This window comes from Aptenodytes patagonicus, chromosome 12, assembly GCF_965638725.1.
Source record: "Aptenodytes patagonicus chromosome 12, bAptPat1.pri.cur, whole genome shotgun sequence".
In the NCBI taxonomy this organism is placed as follows: Eukaryota; Metazoa; Chordata; class Aves; order Sphenisciformes; family Spheniscidae; genus Aptenodytes; species Aptenodytes patagonicus.
Window position 1 is genome coordinate 17,754,583 of NC_134960.1, and position 19,625 is coordinate 17,774,207.

Genomic DNA, 19,625 nt, shown 5'->3' on the forward strand with positions numbered 1-19,625 from the left:
TTGAAGCCCGTTCTATTATCAGTTACTTCGTTTTATCTTTCTTCCTTTCTTATACATGTGCAGCAACAGCCCATCTATTTGCACAAATATTTTCTGTTTCAATGGGATTCCAATAAATAGAATATTTCAAAAGGTTCCCAGTGCAGCAAGGAGGTGGACATGCATACAAATACATGCAGGATGCAAACCATTGTGCAGCTTAGTTTCTGGCAAGCCAAAAATCTTTCTTCCAATCTTACAATACTTCCATGGGTGGCTCTCTGCTCTAACTGTGCTCTGCTGAGCTGAATTGTGCTCACTGTGATGTATGCTTTGTAATTTGTTTTTGTGTTTAATTGCTTAGCTTATTTAATTGTGGTGCAATCTACATTTTGTTTTTAGATTGCATTGTCTCCATGGACTTGTACTGGTGTTTGTTTATTTCATTAAGTTCTAAGAGTTTGTCTTTGCAGTTGTGTTGGGATCATCTTGGAGTCCTTGCGATGATGGTAAATGTCATTGAAGCAACTATGATTAAGTAGTATTGCAAATCACGTTATAGAAATACAGCTGTTAAGAGATCCTTAGACATTTGCCACCCCTGAAGAACAGAAACAGCCCTGAATCACAGCTTCAGATTTCAGCATGCGTGACTTTTTTCATGTCTACATTATATCTAGATTTGAACCTGTAATTTAGATCTTCTCCTATATTTAGACCTTATTTGGGTGAGATTAAATTCAATTAGCTGTCATCCCCCTTCGCTTTCTCAAACAAACAAAAAATTTCTAATTTGAATGTAGAAAAATGTTTAAATGTCTGCAGCTAATGTGGAACTGTGCAATTAATCATGTTATGATTTAAATCTCTTCTGGTAAATTTAGTAAGGCAAACAGTAGTAACTAAAATGAGAGCAAAGCAGCCTGGGTTTTCAATACCCTGAATACTGCAGCCTATGGGTGCAATCCTACATCTACTGCACTGCTATTTAGCCAGAGATGAACTGTTACCAGAGAAGTAATAGTTTTTACATCATTCACTGGGAATGGTGAATATTTGAAAGAAAAAAATATTTGAAGAAATGTTTCACTTTTTCATTTCTTTTTCTAGATGCATAAACGACTTCATGCTGTTAGTGCTTCTCTGTTGTGAATCACACAACACATATATTTGGAAGGATAATTCTGGTATTTGGTGTTTGTCCTTACTGCTGCTTTTTGTGAGCTTGAAGCATCATCTCTTTGATTCCTCACTGGATCTTTCCATTGAGATAGCTCCTGAAACCTCTGAAATAGTTTAGTTTTCCCTTCCTCCTCAGTTTTTCTAGTGATGAAGTCATCAAGACATACAAATGAAGATCTACATGCTTGTCTATGACAGGAGTTGACTTCAACATCTGTTTATTTCCATCTGTTGGTAGAAAGTAAAATTTATTTCTCTGCGTGTTCTTGTAGTTGTATGAACTTCACTGCTTATATCTAACGCAGGAATTTCACAGCTCTGATTCTAGTTCCCACAGAAAAAGAGTTTTAGATTGTAAGGCAATGTTTTCAGGACATTTGTATCCACCATCTGCATTTTCCTCCCATCCCATGTATCATGCAGAGAGTTGGAAAGAATTCTTCACTCTTTTTTTTTTTGCCTTTATTTTCAAAGACACAAAATATATAGCAAACTGATGAGTCAGATTCTCCTGTGGTAAACCAGAACCAGCGCAGGGTAACTTCCATTTCCTTGAATGCATTGATGCTTATGAAAAATAAATTGAACTATGCTGCTCTTTTAATGATGTAGACCCTGACTGGATTGGCTGCAAATCAACCTACCATTTTGCCAATCGTCTTAGTGTACTGCATGGAGAACTACGCTCTTTCCTTTAATACAGGTAGGGAGAGTTGCAGAGCTTCTGCAATAGTGGAGGGGGAGCAAACAGGCTGACAAAGTGTTGAATCCAGAATGTACTGACAAGAGAAAGTCCTCATGACATTTGAACCTTGGCACAGCTAGCTCATTTTTCAAGTGTCTAGCTGAACTCAAATGTCTTCTTTTCTCTCTGTCTCCAATTTGTAGTTTGTTTTATACCATTGAAAATCTTTTTTATGTTCAGCTGTGGCTTTTCCAGTGAGACAGTACAGCGGCTTTTTTCTGTCTCCCCTCAGGACTCCAATATCTTCAGAGAACTAAGACTTAGATCTTTGTTGATGGCTAGCTAGATTGTCTAAGCTCATCTTCATGTTAACAGTAATGGGGCTTCAGCCCTTTCAATCCACCACTAAATTAGTTCCAACGTATCTGACGTGCTTAATTTTTATTTTCCCTATTCTTACAGACTGCATTGTTATTGTTATTAAAAATATTATAAGGGTCTATTCATGAAGCATAATTTTCTTGTACCAAGTGACCAACCTCAAAAAGATAATTTTAAAAATTTGCTGTGGTTCTGGAAATTGCTGCTAGATAGTGTGGGAAGACATATTCATATTTCTTACACAGATTTTTTGTAATAGTTGTAAGCAAAGCAGTTATCTAATGGAAATAGCTACTTTTTAGAATGTAGAGGAGGGAACAGCAAGCGTTGTCTTTTTGACAGATAATGTCACACTGAAGGCAATGAGAAAAACTATGACTTTTTTGATAAATATTGGCCAAAGCAGAAGTTTGCTGAGTGTTCAGAAGAATGTAAATATTCATTGTGCAATTAATGCTGTTCAGTCACTTCTATAAAAATCCTGCCATTTTTTTTTGTAGAACAGCTTAAGTACTTATCGATTGAGAACTTCTATAACTCCCAAAATGGAGGCATCCCCATATCTCTACAGGTATTTTAAATGAATTGAATTAATCATAGGCTTAAAAGTCTCTAGTGATCTTCGTTAACTTTCCTGGGTTTAATTAAAACATCTGTGTGCTTTTAATTTATCGATTCATCCAACTCATATGTCATGTTTTTAACACACCCCAGCATGCTCTGCATCATTTTAAACCCGATTTCCACTTAACTAAAGCAATTAAATTCACCCCGGATTAATTAAAGCATCCATACTTTAGTGCTTAAGTCAGCGTGTGCTGCTTTCCCCAAATGGTTTCTGAATGTCAGAGATTTGACACACCTGATGGGTTTTTTGTCCTTCTGGAAATTCTTCTGTGAATCTCTTTCTTGCTTACGAATGTGCAGTTTGACAGAGCTAGACGAGGGAGCTTGGTAAGGCTCGGGTTTGGGCAACTGACGTAAGGATTGCAGAGCACGACTATTATGAAGGGCTGTGTATTTCTTCTTAATACTGACCTGATGCCTGCAAGCATAGAGTAATACTACTGTTAAATCATTTAAATTATTTGTGTGTTCTGTAGTCAAAGTAAACAGTTTCCTGAAGGAACTAATAAAGCATATAATGTCAGTAATAGTTATTCATAGTTGTTCATTCTTCTGCTTCTGGGTGAATTTCTACAAGATGACTTCTGCTTGGAAGAGCACAAGGTCTTAGAGCAACCTAAAAGATGTTCTAGATCTTCCTAATTGTCACTGTTCTTAAGAACGTTTCAGCCTGACGGAAGTTAGTGATCTCTGAAGCGCAGGCAGTCTAGTCAAATACCATTCTTTCTGACCAAGCAAATATCATGTTTTTGAGGCATAAAGAACAGATGAGAGCAAATGGGCCTGGATTCATTCAATCTCCCATTCCAGAATGATTTTCTTGGCTAAGTTTGCTAGGGGTGGGGCAGCTTCTTACCAGGAGAGTACCATAAAAATAGCATAAACTAGTAAAAGTGAAACAGCGTAAACCATGGAGTGGTCTTAGAAGTTATTTCAGATTTTCATATCCATAAATGAACTCCAGTTAAAACTAATAGGCATGCAGACAAGTAGTGAAATGTCCACCCAACTGATTAAAATAGGTTTAAACATAAAATGTGAAGGAAAGTGTTGTCAAACAAAACAATTGTATTTTTAAACTACAAATAAGAATACTCATATATTTAATGTTTCCTAATTTTTAGAAATATGGGCAAACACTTGGTGTAACAAGGGATTTGATAATTTGTAATGTTTCAGTACTGTCTTGTTTAAAATAATAATAATGTAAAGTCTAGAGCCAACGTTTTGAATCAGGTTGTCAGAAATTAACTTCTTAAATAACTGGGCTGATTTTCTAAAATGCAGATGTTTGCAATTCCTTTGGGTTTAGTGGTTTTGTGGATTTTAAGCCATTTAGAAATTAAGATTGTTTATATCTAAGTAGGTATAACTTCACTTTAGGAGGTTGACTGTAGACAAGAACTTGGTTGTAGCTTTTGGAGTGAATCTAAAATTATTCAGGGCTTTGGTTATACAATTGCAGTAGGATTCAGCTCTAGCATCAGTAAAATATGTCTTCACCTGCTTACACCTTAATCTGTTTTGTCCATTGAAGAGAAATTAGCATTTGTAGACAAAATGCTACGTATGCGTCACCAAGATAAAGACCAAAAAGAGAAAAACATCAGTACAGTGTGAGCCTATTCATATTTTTTAGGTATTTGGAACCAAGCGGTTGTAGGTGACATTGGTTTTGGATCTTTCCTGTATTTCTACTGCAGTTTGGAATGCATTATTGGTTTCAGATTAGACTGTCATAAACAGTAATCCATCTTCTTTATATAGTGGCAAAATCATGCATAATCTCTCAGCAGTAGCAGCTTAATCTCTGCTAAAAGGAAGTCCAAGTGTGAGCTATTACAGAGTCTGAATTAATTATCCCGTAGAGGAACTGCACCCAAAAGATTCACTGGTAAGGTGCCTTGGTAAGAAGTTTGACCTACATCTGTCTTCAATACAATTCCCAGTGGGCGGTGAAACAAAGAACAACTTGATTTCTGTTATGCTAGTGTGTGTTTCATTTTTTTATATAACTAGGAATTTGTGCAACTCTGTCCAAAGAGCATATCAAAACTGCCCAATCCGTAGGTTCAGATGATTTTTGAGACACAACTATAGAATGTTAATATGGTGGTATTAAAGACTTGAAAAACATTTACTCTGTTTCATGATAATGACTTCCCCCAAGCTTAGGGACACTGGGCTGACTTGCCCTAATGAGTATAGGGAAGAATTGTTTGGGCAAAACCAGACTCAAAAAATTTGGAAATTCTTCTTGATGAGAAGACCCAAAATGTGTCCATATGCTTGGAAGTAGAACCAAGTTTTTGTCTGACCCCAAGTGAACTTTGTGTAAACCTCAACAAGTGCTATACATGCTAATATTAGTGCATATCCTCCACTGTTGGATCATACTAGTTACAGCAGACCAATTAGACGTACAAGTATGTGACCACATGTACAGAACAGGTGATCCTTATGCAGTTTTGTCAGTGCGTATGCTGTCAGGCACATTTCTTTTAACCTGTGCTCTTTAGCAAAAGCTTCAGGACTGAAACTCACTTCCTCCTCCTAAACAGGAACATCTACAGATAAAAATAATCTTTATTTCTCTTAGGTCTGACAAAGTTCTGTACAGTTCAACAAGGGCTGAACATATCTTACATAGGAGTATAAATAGTGTCTCTTCAGAATGTTTTATTCTGAATGTGTGCGTTTGTATAGAGGTTATATTACGGAAGTAAAGCTGTGATGGCTCCGACCAAAATTCCATTTTACCCAGGATTTCAGCTCTGATGGTGCCATACAGCAGATAGTTGAGGAAGAGTAAAAATTGTACCTGCCTTTGATGCTTCTCCAGTAAATTCTTTTGGTTCTAGAGATAACTTGTGTTAGGACTTCCTACAGTAGATGATGTCTCTTTGTGTATAGTGGCCTTTGTAAATTTTCATTCCATGAATTTGTCTAATTATGTGTTCAAACAGGGAATGTTCTTCCATGAGTTTTAACTTTTCAGATAATCTTGTTAAAATTGGTTGATGGAACAGTTAGCAGTACTTAGGATGTAAGGGCACTTTAGATGGTGTCTAAGTGCTCTGTTAGTGCAGCCTTAAACTTGGACTTCAAGACTCAGTCCTAGTTTTCCTTACTGCTTACATCGTGAATGGGCAGTCAAGCTCATCTCTTATGCACACCAACTCGTGGTAAGAAGAATCTGGTTTACATGCAACATTAGGGCTTATAAGCATTATGGATACAACCATTCTGGTCCTTACTCAAACACTACCCCAACAGGCTTGATGCAGTTTTCTCCATCCAGACCAGTGACACCCCTCACCAACCTGCCATGAGCATCTCACCACAAAATTCTGTGGTACATATGTTGAAAAACTTTGACTTGATATGGGGTGACTCCTGACAGCTTGTCTGGGCTCTGAATAAGCCTGTAGATGGCACAAAGGAAGCTAACCTTCTTATGCCCCATTTGAAAATTTACATTTGGATGTAAAACTGAGCTGCTTGCAAACTAAGAGCAATATAAGGGCATTGCTTGTGACCTGCTCCAGGACAGGGAAGCATTGCAGATGCAAGTTCAAAAACCTTTCAAGTCTGCATATTTCTGTGCCCAGAAACTCAAATAACTTTCAAGAGAAGTATACCAATTTGTCTATTTTATGAGGAGGAACTGAAAAAAGTCTGCAGTAGAGAACTGACAGCCTAGATCCTAGTGGTACAGGACTCTTTCTGCACCAGGGTAATGTTTGCTCTACAGCAAGAGGAACCAAGCCAGAACTCTGCCTTCAAATCCTGTTTGGAACTTCAAGTAGCAGGGAAAGGCCTCTCAACCAAGCAGCTGTGTTACTAAACCGAGTTCTGCAACAGCCTCCAAGAGTTTGACTCCACAGATATCCTTTACTGGTTTCTTGCCATGCTCTAGAAGAACACCTTTGGTGAGTATGTACGTGTGAATACCGTAAGGGTGGGTGAAAGGAGTGTGTGCACAGACTGCAGCTGGGATACCTGTGTGTTAAGTGTCACTGGGAAAATGGTGGCTTTTGATGCCAGACCATTTGGGCATTATCCCTTACCATATCCCCTCCTAGTCCATGCGTAACAGGTTGTTATCAAATCACCTTTCCTCATGCATCAGGGAATATTAACATTACTCCAAAATACCTATCCAAAGATAACCTTTAGAGAGAGAGAACTTTTAGATGGATGTTTGGCTGGTCTTTCCTGCTCAGTTCATGCTCTTAAACGTGTGCAGCCTACAGGACTCAAAGGTCTGTAGTATCCTTTGATCAGCTGAGACCCATGTTAAGAACTTAGTCTGGTTTTGTTCAAATACAGGTAAAGGGCAGAATCACATCACCAAAACCACATTTAGGGTTAATACCTATTGTGCTTCAAACTTCACTCAGGAGATATACCTTTGTGCTTAACTTACTTGAGTTTTGACATTACTTCTGAAGACCTCTATCCACTTTTTGACAGTGCTGGTGTGTGATACATGGTTGTCTTTATGCAACCTATCTGTCCACAGAAATGAGGTGGAATTTGATTGTTCCATTACATAAACCAACCTTCCTTCACCCCCCTTCAACAGACTTTGAACAGTCAATTCTGCTCTGGAATAGGGGCCATCCACTTCACATGGGGAAAATAAGCAGTCCTAGCTAACAAGAACTCCAGAAGACTCTTGAGGTGTTTGCAAATTAATTGAAGCCACCTGGTTGTAAAATTAGAGTGGACTGTGGGTCTTGCCCTGCAGCAACATGGTCTAGCAAATAAGCATAGCAGACCTCTTTTTAGACTGCCTGCTTCTGTTTTCTGTGGAAGAGCAGCTTGATTCTCTCTCTATTCCTCACTTAGGACAGACTATAAACCCATAGCAGAAACATTAAAGAGCAGCTATTTATTACAGCAGTGACAAGCCAGCTTCTTATAACCTACGCTTGCTTGCATTCTTGCTTACGTGTTTCTCCTGCAATCTTAGTGACATGGCAGTCTTGGAAATGCCAAAATCTGACCAAGAACCTCTGTCATTTTCTTATTCTTAAAGCGATATTCCTGTTACATAGTTTGTAGAATAACCCCAGCAGAGGGTTGTAGATTAAACTTTGTGGCTTTAGGTTGCAAATGTCTTAATCTTATCTGTATTCATTTCATCCCTAAGGTTAAATGACAGATTCTCTCATTTGTCCAAAGTCGGTTCTGGTGTCAGTAACATCTCGGCAATGTGTACTGCAGTGGCAGACCACCAAAGGCAGATTACTGTTCAACTTATATACAAGCTTCACAAGGACTGAATAGATTTATGAACCATAGCAAGACCTCTGACCTGGTAGAAGCATGAAGAGAGGAATGAAAAGCTGTGACATGGCTTTGAGCTTAACTTAAATTCCTGAAGCACCATAGCAGAGTAAGGGAACACTAAAAAAACTGCTGAGGGAGCTCTTTAGCCCAAGACCCAGCACCATCTAGTAATCTTTCTTCTGCTGTGCCAGTCTCTTGTCTTCCAGAAGTTGAACCCTGCAAATTCAGATCAAAAGTGAAAGCTAAGAATGGCCTTCCCATAGACATGTTCCAAATAGCAGATATACATCTCTTTTAGCTGGACCACAATTGCCCATTGCTTAATGAGACTTAGGGGCAAGGCGAGGAGAGAAGCAATCTTACAGCAGGTGGCTGGCACAGTATTATCTAGCTAGGTCTAGAGTGGTCACAGCTAAGTTGCTTGTTGGTTTTTGGTTTTTTTATTTATTTTAATAATGGATTTATTTCAGCTCAGTCCCTCTTGCAGGGGGCTGTGCTGTTCAAATAGAGTTATTGCCTTTATTTGAGTTTTGACTCCAGAGGAGAGGTTTGCAGAACAGAAGTCCTTTCAGGTGTTGAATGCCATGTTGACCTGTAAAACAACAAAACAAAAAAAGCTATTCCTCACTTGTATCCAGCTTGTAAGTCAGCTCTAACTTTTTGTCTTTTTAACTACTTGAACAAATGTGGTTTGTCTGAAGAAACTCTACTGCCTACTGATTCATTTAGCTTTCCTGGGACCTTTTCTTTCTATGCAGCTTTATCACAGCATAGTGAGGAGGTTGATGGGCAAAAGCAAGCCATATGCTGGTGTGTCCCAGTGCAGTTGGAGAATCCGTGTTGAGCAGCCATTAATGACAACACTGAGTGTCTGCAACGGTTCGGGAGCATGTAGAGAATTTGCATCCAACAATATCACTTCCTTCTGTGGTGGACTTGAACAAAGGGACTGCAAGCTTAACCACCACGTACAGGAGCTGAGAGGTGCCTTGTTCTAGAGAGAGAGATTTTTGTGTTAAGATGAGGCCCAGATAAAGGGACAGTATCTCTACAATGTGTCAGGGTGTGGAAGGTGGCACCAAGAAACTTGCCACTCATGATTACTCCAGGTCTTCAGGACAAGCTGCCTTCTGATCACTCACCTCCAGATCCTCTGCACCATGGCAAGTAAAGAGAGCAGGACTGAAGTGATTACCTTGCTTACAGTGATTTCAGAAAATGTATCAATGTGAGCCCAAACAAGACACTTAATTGCAGTGAAACGGAGAGTTATGGACAAAGGAATTGTTTGTGTCCCCAGGTCTTCATACGTGAAGAGTGGAAGTGGTCCTAGTTTGATCCCTTTCTTTATGGCTCACCTATATGACTTGCAGTGCCAGTAGTTAGCATATCTAGGCAGTGCAAAGCAGTGCATGCTGAGGAAGTGAGATAGACTCCATGATGTAGTGCATGCAGACAGAAGGAATAATTAGTCATATGGCATTCAAGTTGCTACTAGTTCAGCGTGTTGTGTATCATGGAAGGGTGTTTCATGATGACGTGCAAAAAGATGTAAAACAGGCTGTCCCAGAGTGCAATATGGACATAATGGATATTTGTCTGTATTGTAATTCAATCCAGCTGGTTCAGTAAACTTAATTCTGCAACCAGCTGCAAAAAGCAAAACCGGTAGAACTTTAGCATAAACTTTTTCACTAAACTCAGTAAAGCACTTGTGAACGTATGTCACATCTGAAATCAGAAAGTTGCTGCTGGAAATTATATTTTATTCAGATTTGTATTCATTTTTGGAGTGAGGAACAAAAAGATTGAACAAGACTCATAGTAAGAGAGAACACCAGGAATGAAGTAAAATTAAGTCCTGTTGCTACCAAAGGATGGACAATATGGCCCGAAGACAGAGAAGGGGCAGCAAAAAAACCCCCAAACTTCAGCATACAGATATTGTTATTATTCTGCTGCAGAAAAAATAGGCTAAAAAGATTATACATGTGACGTGGCCCATCAACCTGTAGTTTTAATTGAAATAATTCTCAGCAGTCTAAATTTTAGCTAACATCTCAGGTTACAAATCTGAATATATTTTTTTCTGATCAGTTTTTTCCCACTTCAAATAAGAAAATTCTTGAAAAAAATCTATCCTGAAATGTGTTGTTGCAGCAGATCAATGGGACAGCTAAGATTAATAAGGGTTACAGGACTGAACAGTGGAGAAGTTGTGTAACTGGACAATTACACATTTCTTTGTAGGAAATCAATTACTTGGGTTCTTCTTGATCATTCAGGTTAAAGGGATAATAGAAGCAGGAAGACATTAGGACCTTTTAATGATTAATAGTAGCTTGTGAGTATTTTTTTTGGCACTGTAAAACTAGCTGTAAGTTTCTAATTACTTTGAAGGGTGAAAAGACAAGGAAATACTTTTCTGTCTTTATCAAACTGCATCAGAGAAGAGCACAAAAGCGTACCTTTTCTCAAAGATTCACTTCATTACTCCCATTTTCTGTTATTCCTCTGTTATTTTTTCCATTTCTCTGGCTAGTGACCACACATTCAGTCTTTGGCAGGCGTGCAAGTTCGCAGACTGCCATGTGCACATGGGAGACGTGGGCATATAGGAGTGTGAATATGCCTTAGAGTAACATTTATGTGCAACTGGCTTTTAATAAACCACTTGTTTCTTTCCATTGCTCTGCATATGGACAACATCTGATTCCTGGCATCCAAGACCTGCTGACTACCTTTATTATTCATAGGCTTCACTTCATTTGCATAAATGAATATTTGCTCAGAATGTGTCTTACCCCCTTAATAATACAAGAGGGAGGGATAAGGGTTGATGGTGTTTTCTTGCCAATACACACAGGGTAAAAGCAGTCACTCTGAGGTTTGGGAAAACAAGGTTCAGAAGGGATGTTGGTGGCAAGGTGCATTTGTTGTAGATGTTGTGTTATTCCTGTGTTCAAGATTCTTACACTGAAAAAACCAAGACAAAGGGTCTAAAAAGTTTTTGGGACATTACATTGTAAAAGTGCTATGGAAGAAGAAAGATGCTATATAATAAAATGTTCTGGGGACTGAATGTTTTGTGTTCTGCTATCTGTGAAAATTGGATGTTACCTAGTGGAACAAAGCCGAGTAATTTCAGACTCAAATCTGTTCACATTACCTCATTAGTTATCCCAAACATCATCAATAGTCTATAAAGAATAGCAGTTGTATTCTCAGAATGCCCAACACGTGTGCTTTATTAAGTAGTAATCAGATGATTTCTTTGGGAAATGAAGAACTGAACTACTACGAATTATCTTAGATGTTTTCCCCCACTAAATTAACATATTTGAATATATCTATAAGTATTTGGTAGTGGATTTTTGGTGCACTTTTACATGAATACATGTATGACCCTGTATGCTGTTTTTCTTTGGTTCAATTTTCCAGCTGCCTGCCCGGTTCTGTGCAGTGGCAATGGTCAATACTCTAAAGGCACCTGCTTATGCTACAGTGGCTGGAAAGGTCCAGAATGTGATGTACCCGTCAGCCAGTGTATTGATCCCTCATGTGGAGGTCATGGTTCCTGCATCGAAGGGAACTGTGTCTGTTCTGTTGGCTATAAAGGAGAAAACTGTGAAGAAGGTAGGACATTTTCTATGTTGTCAGTTTGTTTTCTGGGGTTTGGAGTTATTTAATGGGTAGAAAAAAAGGAAAGAACAGAATAAAAATTTAAATGTAAAACTACTGTAGCAGATTATTGTAAGAGAGGGGTGAAAAATGTAGTCCATCACAATTTTACTGATCTATCAAAGTTCAGACAAAACTTCTGGCCTTCTGTATGCATTGTTTTGCAGTATTAAGAATGTCTCCCGCAAGTAAACCCGAATAATTCCATTGTTGAAGAGTGAAGATAAATCTTTTCTTATGGATTATATTTATTGAACAATTTAGATGTGAAACACAGAGGAAAAAGGAGCAGCGGTAGACAAAATTGTATAGCTGCAGCTCCACACAAAGCAAACATATCAGTCACTATTAAGACAGAAGTTGATGAAACAAATTTGAAAGACTTAGGTATCCGTGTTACTTACAGACTTCACGTAGGGCAAATTACCCCTGTTAGCTGTAATCATATGGGATTAAAGAAAGGTAGATGGCACACACAAATGATAACTGTCCTTTAAATGCAGAAAAGCTCTTCAAGTTGAAAGTGTCCGATTCCTTGTGTACGTAGAATGAGCAAATTTAACAAAATAACCCATGCAAAATGTGGTCATAGATTAAGCTCGATATTGGTTTTATTCAGTGTTTTCTGTCAGAATGCACAACATAAATTGGACTGCTTTTCTTCTTAAAATACATTATAGTATGGTTTTAAAAGCGAATTTAACTCCCCAGACAAGTGCTAAATAGACAGTTCAGCACATCCTCAGAGCAGTAATAGTTCAAGCTACTTTATGATGACATTCCAGAGCTTATTAATCCTCCAAAAGGAAGAGCAGTTTGAGGACTAAAGTGCTAGGACTGGAGCTGCATGGTTTTATGACTAGGACTAAAGAGTCTCTATGGACTATTCTGAGTGGGATGCAGAGCTGTCCACCACGTGTATCGATTTTTATCGTACCCAACAGTAAACAGCTGTTTCTCCTATCAGAAAACAAAGGGAAGAGAACTGCAGGGACCTGAACCACTAAGGGCTTTATTCTTTGGGCGTGGACTGCAGTCGTCGCCTTTAGGACATGAACTTGCATTAGTCTGAGTGAACTTATTTTGCTAAAAGCAAAAAAAAGCAAGGATCCTCACTAGGGGGACTGGCAACACTGAAACTGTTTGTTCAGTTCATTCCTGTCATCTCCTTCCAGAAAAGCTTCACAAGCTCTAATCCAGACCTCAGTTGAAGTCAGTAGAGTTTTTCCATTGTTTTTAATGGGTTACGTTTTCAGCTATATCCAGAAAATTCTGTAACGTCCTTTTTGTCTGCTAGAATTGATGGTTCTCAGTTCACCCTGTGTGTGTGATTATAGGAAATACTCAAAAATTCTCTGAAATGCCTTGCTATAGCTAGCATTCTCATTGAAAGAAAAAAAGGAAAAGACTGTCTTTAGCATGCTCTACAACATCCAGTCTATTCCCCGGGAATGCAGAAGCTCTCTTTCCGGTACTAACTGCAATTGTTTCCTTAGTCTAATTAAGTTATATAAATTTCATCATGTTTTGCGTTGTCACATAAATGCTCGTATTATTAGAGAGACTATGGTGGATGGCCTAAAATTATCTTTCTTTCATTTGATTCTGTAAATTTTACCTTGTAAGCAGTTCCTCCCTCATCTTGATTGTAATTTCCAGCTACTTACATGTAATTCTCTCTCCACTTTCAGTTGTCTGAATGGCTGTGGTATATCTGAGGTAGACATCTTGAATCCCCTATAACTCCTATAAGAGAAATAGGCTCTTGTAGTGCTTAATTCAGCTTATCCTAAGGTGAATGTTTGAAATGGGTGAAACAAACACATCACCAACTCCAGAGAAGTTTATAGAACAGGCTAGTGCATATCTTCTTGCAAAGGTGTTGTTAACACCATTCAAAGTTGGAAACGCTACAAAACATTGTCAGTCAACAAAGTTTTTTGGGAGGTGAATTACTATGTGAGGTGAAAGGACATACATTATTTAATCAACAGTGTGCTTGAAAGGATAAGTTTTTTCTTAAAAAGATAAATGGATTACAAAGGCAGGGGGTATTGACTGCAGACTTGGAAGGGGCCAATAACATGACAAGAAAGGTTAAAATAACCTTTTACATACATAAATAAGTCAATAAATTAATTTACAAATAAATAAAAAACAGCCATCATGTTTCTATTCTAAAATTCCATTTCTTCTGTACATATTTCTCACATTAATTCAAGAGCTACAGGAAAAAGGGTATAATATGAAGTGGTGTCTCTCCAGTTGCAGGTAATCATCTGATCTTATTCTAATTCATGCAAAAACTTTAAATTCTACCATTCTAATGGTAGAACGATACAAATAAATATATCTGTATTTATATATAATATATGAAATTTCCTCTATTGATTTAAGCTTCCAAAAGGAATGGCGAAGGTTGATTCATTCGCCATTTTCCAACTAGGATATTGAATTAGAGCAAGTGGGTCAGCATTTTTTTCTTCCCGTTAGCTTTTTATTTCTGATTTTCATCATGGTCATATTGTTCAAACAATTTACGTGAAATGAAAGTGGCACCAAAATCAATATTTGTGATGCACAGTTTTTGCAGCATAAACACTGTTGTTCTATTAACAAATTTGCACACAAGATGAAGTGGCATATTTGTCAGGTTTCGTTCAATCTGGCTTAGGGGGAGACAAGTGAAATTGCCCGGCTGGGTTAAGTTAGGGGTGGGTTTCTTGTCAGTTTCACAGTCGAGTCATTTTTCAATGACATTTAACTTTGTAAGTCTAATTCATGGCTCTTTGGGGGTTTCATGGTACATATTGTTGAGAAAACTCCTTGACCTCCTTTTTTGTCCTTCGGGATATAAATTGTTTTCAGTACCTTTTTTGTCAAATCTACAGAGGGCCCAATACTAAATGAGCTCTAATGATCCGAGCTGCCAAGGGGCTATGAGTTCTAAGTCTAACGTACTTACATGCTAAGGCGCGTTCTCCTTTGTTTAAACACCAAAGAACCTCCATTTATAAATCCTTATTAAATACCATTGTAAACCCTTCTAAAGACTCGGGGCCAGAACCTTTGCAGCATAAGTCAGTGTAGTTCTACTGCAGGTAATCATGTTATGCTAATTTTAGCAGCTGAGGATCTGGCCCAAGATGATAACTCTAAAATCACGTATTAAAATAGAACAAGATTTGAGTTCAAAGCAAAAAATCCCTTCAATTTAAACTTTGAAAGCTATTACTTACCCATATGATAGAACAAAACAGCTATGAAGTATAATTGTCCAGAACAAAGGTGGTTAGCGTGTTATTCCATAAAACAAGGGAGATTGGAGGCTTAGGGGTATTGATAAGCTTATTCTGTGGAAATAAGTCTCAGCTGCATGAATACTGTAATTCAGGATAGAGGAAAGACAGTTAATTTATGTAGCAGAAGGTGGTGTTTTTCATATACTCCACATTGCTTTCATTAGTACTTTCATTTGAGAAGGAAGATGATGCATTTCTGACATGGAGAGTCCATTAGGACTCATCAATATCTCCTAAAGTTAGCTGTCCTGCCACATGCAGTGTTATACACAAATTACCCTTTTAAATTTTCCATTAAAATATCATCATCTAAAAAAAAAAATAGAATAGACTAAATTTAGGGGAAAAATGTAACCTTAATCCTAAAAGTAAATTGACCATTAAATCTTTGTGTTCTTTATTTCTTTATTCAATCAGATTGTTTTATCACAGCTCTGTGTCTATTGGGTTCAACAGAAATGGTATGAAAGACATATTCTAAACTTTGGACAGTTTCTAATCGAGCATTCTGGATAATTTTAAAACAAATTATGAATTTATCAAATCTTATCTGAGCTGAACCACAAAACAATCTTGGTTTACCTATAAATACGAAATTGCATTATAATATTTTCATGTCCAATTAACTAAGCATTAAATCTTAAAAAGAAAAAAACTATAGCCAGTGTCGTCATTAAAATGAAAATCTTATAAGAAATCTTATAGTAATTTATTCCCGTGCTACTGTAATCTGAATTAAAATAAAAACTATTATGATAACTCATATTATTGCATCTCTAAATGTGCCTGCCTCAATCCTATGTGTCGTATCTAATCTATATACTTACTTTAAATGTTCTGCAACTACATAAAATAATTTGACAAGACTTTATGTTTATAGAAAAGTTGAGATTTGAAAGATCAAGCATTGTTCACATAAGGTAGAGTGAAAATGTCTCTGCCTTAATTTAGAAGGATCAATTTGGAAAAGATGAGATAAATCACTTTCATTATAAACTCAGATCTTCCTGGAGCTGCAAGAGAGAATGCCAATCATTCTTGGTCCTGCTGTTGTGAGCTAATATATACCAGTCATGAGATGAATTCATTTTATTTAGGACATGAATTTGACCTTGGCCCTCAATTCCACAGCAAAAGGCAGTTGGTAAAGCCTCTATGTTGGTATTTGTGATAGAGCATAGTATACTTCTACAAATTCATGATATAAGATAAAAATTTGGAAAACCATAATGTTACTGATAGAGTTTATTTGAAAGACAGCTCATAACATTCCTTTATTTATCAAGATTGAAATAGCAACTGAAATTTCATTGGATGATTTTCCATCATAACTATTTTCACTTTCTTATTCTGTTATTTCTGGGTTGAGAAAAGATGAAATCCATATCTATATCTGTTTTTCTTTATTTCTTTAAGAGGAATTATCTGCTGGTTAGAATATGGGTTGAAGTAACTAGGACTCTCGATTTCACAGCTCAGCTACTAATAGACCACGAATCAAATATTCAGAAGTGCCTGAATAATTTAGGAGTCTAAATGAAGCTGAAAGCCACTGATATTTTGACTTCTAGGTACTTAAAGTGGATATCATAATGTTAGTCTCACAATGCTCTAGCATTTCTATAGTAATAATAGCGGTATTGATGAATATACTCCAAAGAAAAATATCCTTTAAAAAGTGCAATTTATTCAGTTATTTTTTTATTTTGTTGTTTAAATACAGTACATGATTCATTGGAACTTCAATGTATTTCAGAAGAAATGTCCCCAGGTGAAGGCTTATGTGCGGAACTCTTAGTATATATATTTAAGTGTTATTTTTAAGTCTTCGTGCCTCTTCACTACAGCGTTCCTGCAGTAAGCTTTCATTGTTCAGTCACACCCTGTTTTATTTGGAGCTAATGTAAAACACAAATTACATCGCACTTTCCCATTCTCAGACCAGGTGTTAATATGACTTGAAGAACTACATCAATTTGCTTTATTTATCACAGTGATACAAACTTTTCAGAGCACGCATCTACATGTTTTCCAAAGATCCTATTCTGTGAACTGACCTTTCTCTACGTTGTTTTTGTTTTCTTCTGCAGTTGATTGCTTAGATCCGACGTGCTCCAACCACGGGGTCTGTGTGAATGGAGAATGTCTCTGCAGCCCAGGTTGGGGTGGAATAAATTGTGAGCTTCCCAGAGCCCAGTGTCCAGACCAGTGTAGTGGGCACGGTACCTACCTGTCTGACACAGGTCTCTGTAGCTGTGATCCCAACTGGATGGGTCCTGACTGCTCCGTTGGTAAGAAAAAGATTTTTTCCTGATTTTGCAATGATGTTCTTATTTTGTTAAAATGTTAATATCTATGGCAAGTTTGAAATGCAAATAATTTAGAAAATTGTCTTTGGAACACGTTTGGTCCCGTTTAGCTATGTTGGGAAGAAACGTGTATCTATCTTAGATACTATTTTTTGTGACATTCTTAATTTGGGGCTGTCAGCTGGGGGCGAGGGTGATGCAGGTTAGGAGTTTGTATTTCATTCTAATACCTGACCCTCGTTTGGACTGAAAAAGTTACTTAAGTGCTTCACATCTGTTTCCCAACTATAAATGAAAACTTCCATAATTTATAAATACGCTTATGGCATTTGGGGAATGGAAAACACTACAATTAAGTATGTTTCTGGGGTTTGCCTTACTGCATATCGAAATGCTACTCCAAGAGAAAAATCTCTTTTCAAATAAAGGGTATTTTTCCCTTTTCAGTCATACATGGAATATTTAAAAAAATAGTTTTAGAGCAAGAACACTAAAAAGCAGGCGCAAAAGTGTAGGCTAAAAAATTTCATCCTCTCCAAAGCTACAGTTGTAAAACTTGATTATTCTAACAGAAGGAGCTAAAGAGAAAAAAACAGTTTTGACAAGACAGCGAATGTTCTATTTGTGGGGAAAAAATACTGGGAATTTTGCATATATGTTGTAAGTTGAACCTTAAGACAGCTGTAGGCCATAAGCAAGTCTCTCAAAATAATATTCCCAGTTTTCAGACATATTCAGTTATTTCTTGAGATTAATGACTTAGAATACCCCACCAGTGAAATGAGTATCAAGATGTGTTTTTTCCGCTTCACACATCAGCAGCCAGAAAAATTCGTGAATGAGTTTCACTGTCAATTTCTTTGATGATGCATGAGGCAAAAGACCCCTCTGTTTGCTTTCCTACAACTTCAGCTGGCAGAGAGCAGTAGAAGAATTTTCGGACTAAGACACCAGATAACCAAATGTGTTAGGTCAGAATAGGATTCCAAAAGGTCTCCCTTGAAAGTGTCTTTTACCCATCACTCCTAGAGTCTAAGTGACCCTGAATTGTCACCATTCTCTGCTGAATGAGTTTTAGATGAGTTTCAGTCTCATTCTTAGCAAATCAATGTCTGTATCAAAATCACCAGAGGTCCAGGTTTGAGTAAAACAGAGCTACGTGCTCCCCTTCTGCGCTGCTGACAGGCCACCTCTGAAGCTTGTGTGTATCTGAATAGAGAACGCAGCTCCACAGCAGTTTGTCCGGCATACGTTAGCAGATTTTTTTAAACGACTTTTTAATGTAATTTAGTTTGTTTTTAAGCAAAAGTTAAATGCTGGTTCTGATCTGAGTGTGAACAGGCCAGCTTTTGACAGCATACAGTTTTCAGCAAAAGCATACCTGTTCTACTCACTTTTCCCTTCATGGCGAGGTTGCTGCTTCTGCCCCATTGCCACTGACATAAGCTAGCTATAATCTGTATTCTTTTCTTCTCCTAGAAGTGTGCTCTGTAGACTGTGGCACTCACGGGGTGTGCATTGGCGGAGCATGTCGCTGTGAAGAAGGGTGGACAGGAGTGGCGTGTGACCAGCGTGTGTGTCATCCCCGTTGCACGGAGCACGGAACTTGTAAAGATGGGAAATGTGAATGCAGAGAGGGCTGGAATGGGGAGCACTGCACCATTGGTAGGCAAACGACAGGCACCGAAACAGGCACATATTGCTTTCTTTTCATAAATCGTAGAAACATAGTTATTGTTGTGTATTGTAATAGGCTGTTCCTTTAAGGACCCTAGTGCTTTCAAATATTATGTCTGACTCAAAATGTGTTGGGTGAAATGCAGATGAGCTCTTGGAATCATTTAAAATCACTAACAAACTGATTTGTAGAGGAAAAAAAAACCCAACAACAAATTCCACAGCAAATTAACATTAGTAAGTAAAGATGTAACAAATGGTCCATCACGGTATCATCTGAGCCAAGATTTTCAAACTTAACTAAACATTCCTTTGTGTGAATGGCATCTTTTTTAATTTCCTGGTCTGATGCATCAGTGCCCTCCTGCTATCCTACATCACATCTGAAACACATCAGCACCATCACCGCACAGAGCAGGGGTCAAGTTGCGGAGGGATAAGTGTTCCTGGCGTTACAGAAATAGCTCCCTAGCATTCTCCTGTGCTGTGCTGTGACAGTGGGCA

At 37.8% G+C, this 19,625-nt stretch overlaps 1 protein-coding gene across 12 annotated transcripts in view; it reads left to right on the forward strand.

The window, feature by feature from the left end:
• TENM2 (teneurin transmembrane protein 2) overlaps nt 1-19,625 on the forward strand; it is a 763,074-nt gene that overhangs the window by 658,720 nt on the left and 84,729 nt on the right. For 9 of the 12 annotated variants that reach the window (XM_076350345.1, XM_076350344.1, XM_076350347.1 and 6 more), the window contains 3 exons: nt 11,594-11,788; nt 17,226-17,426; nt 18,924-19,136. In XM_076350345.1, coding sequence (XP_076206460.1) covers nt 11,594-11,788; nt 17,226-17,426; nt 18,924-19,136 — 609 coding nt within the window. The remainder of the gene's footprint in view (nt 1-11,593; nt 11,789-17,225; nt 17,427-18,923; nt 19,137-19,625) is intronic. The other 3 variants (XM_076350348.1, XM_076350350.1, XM_076350352.1) reach the window with 1 other exon arrangement.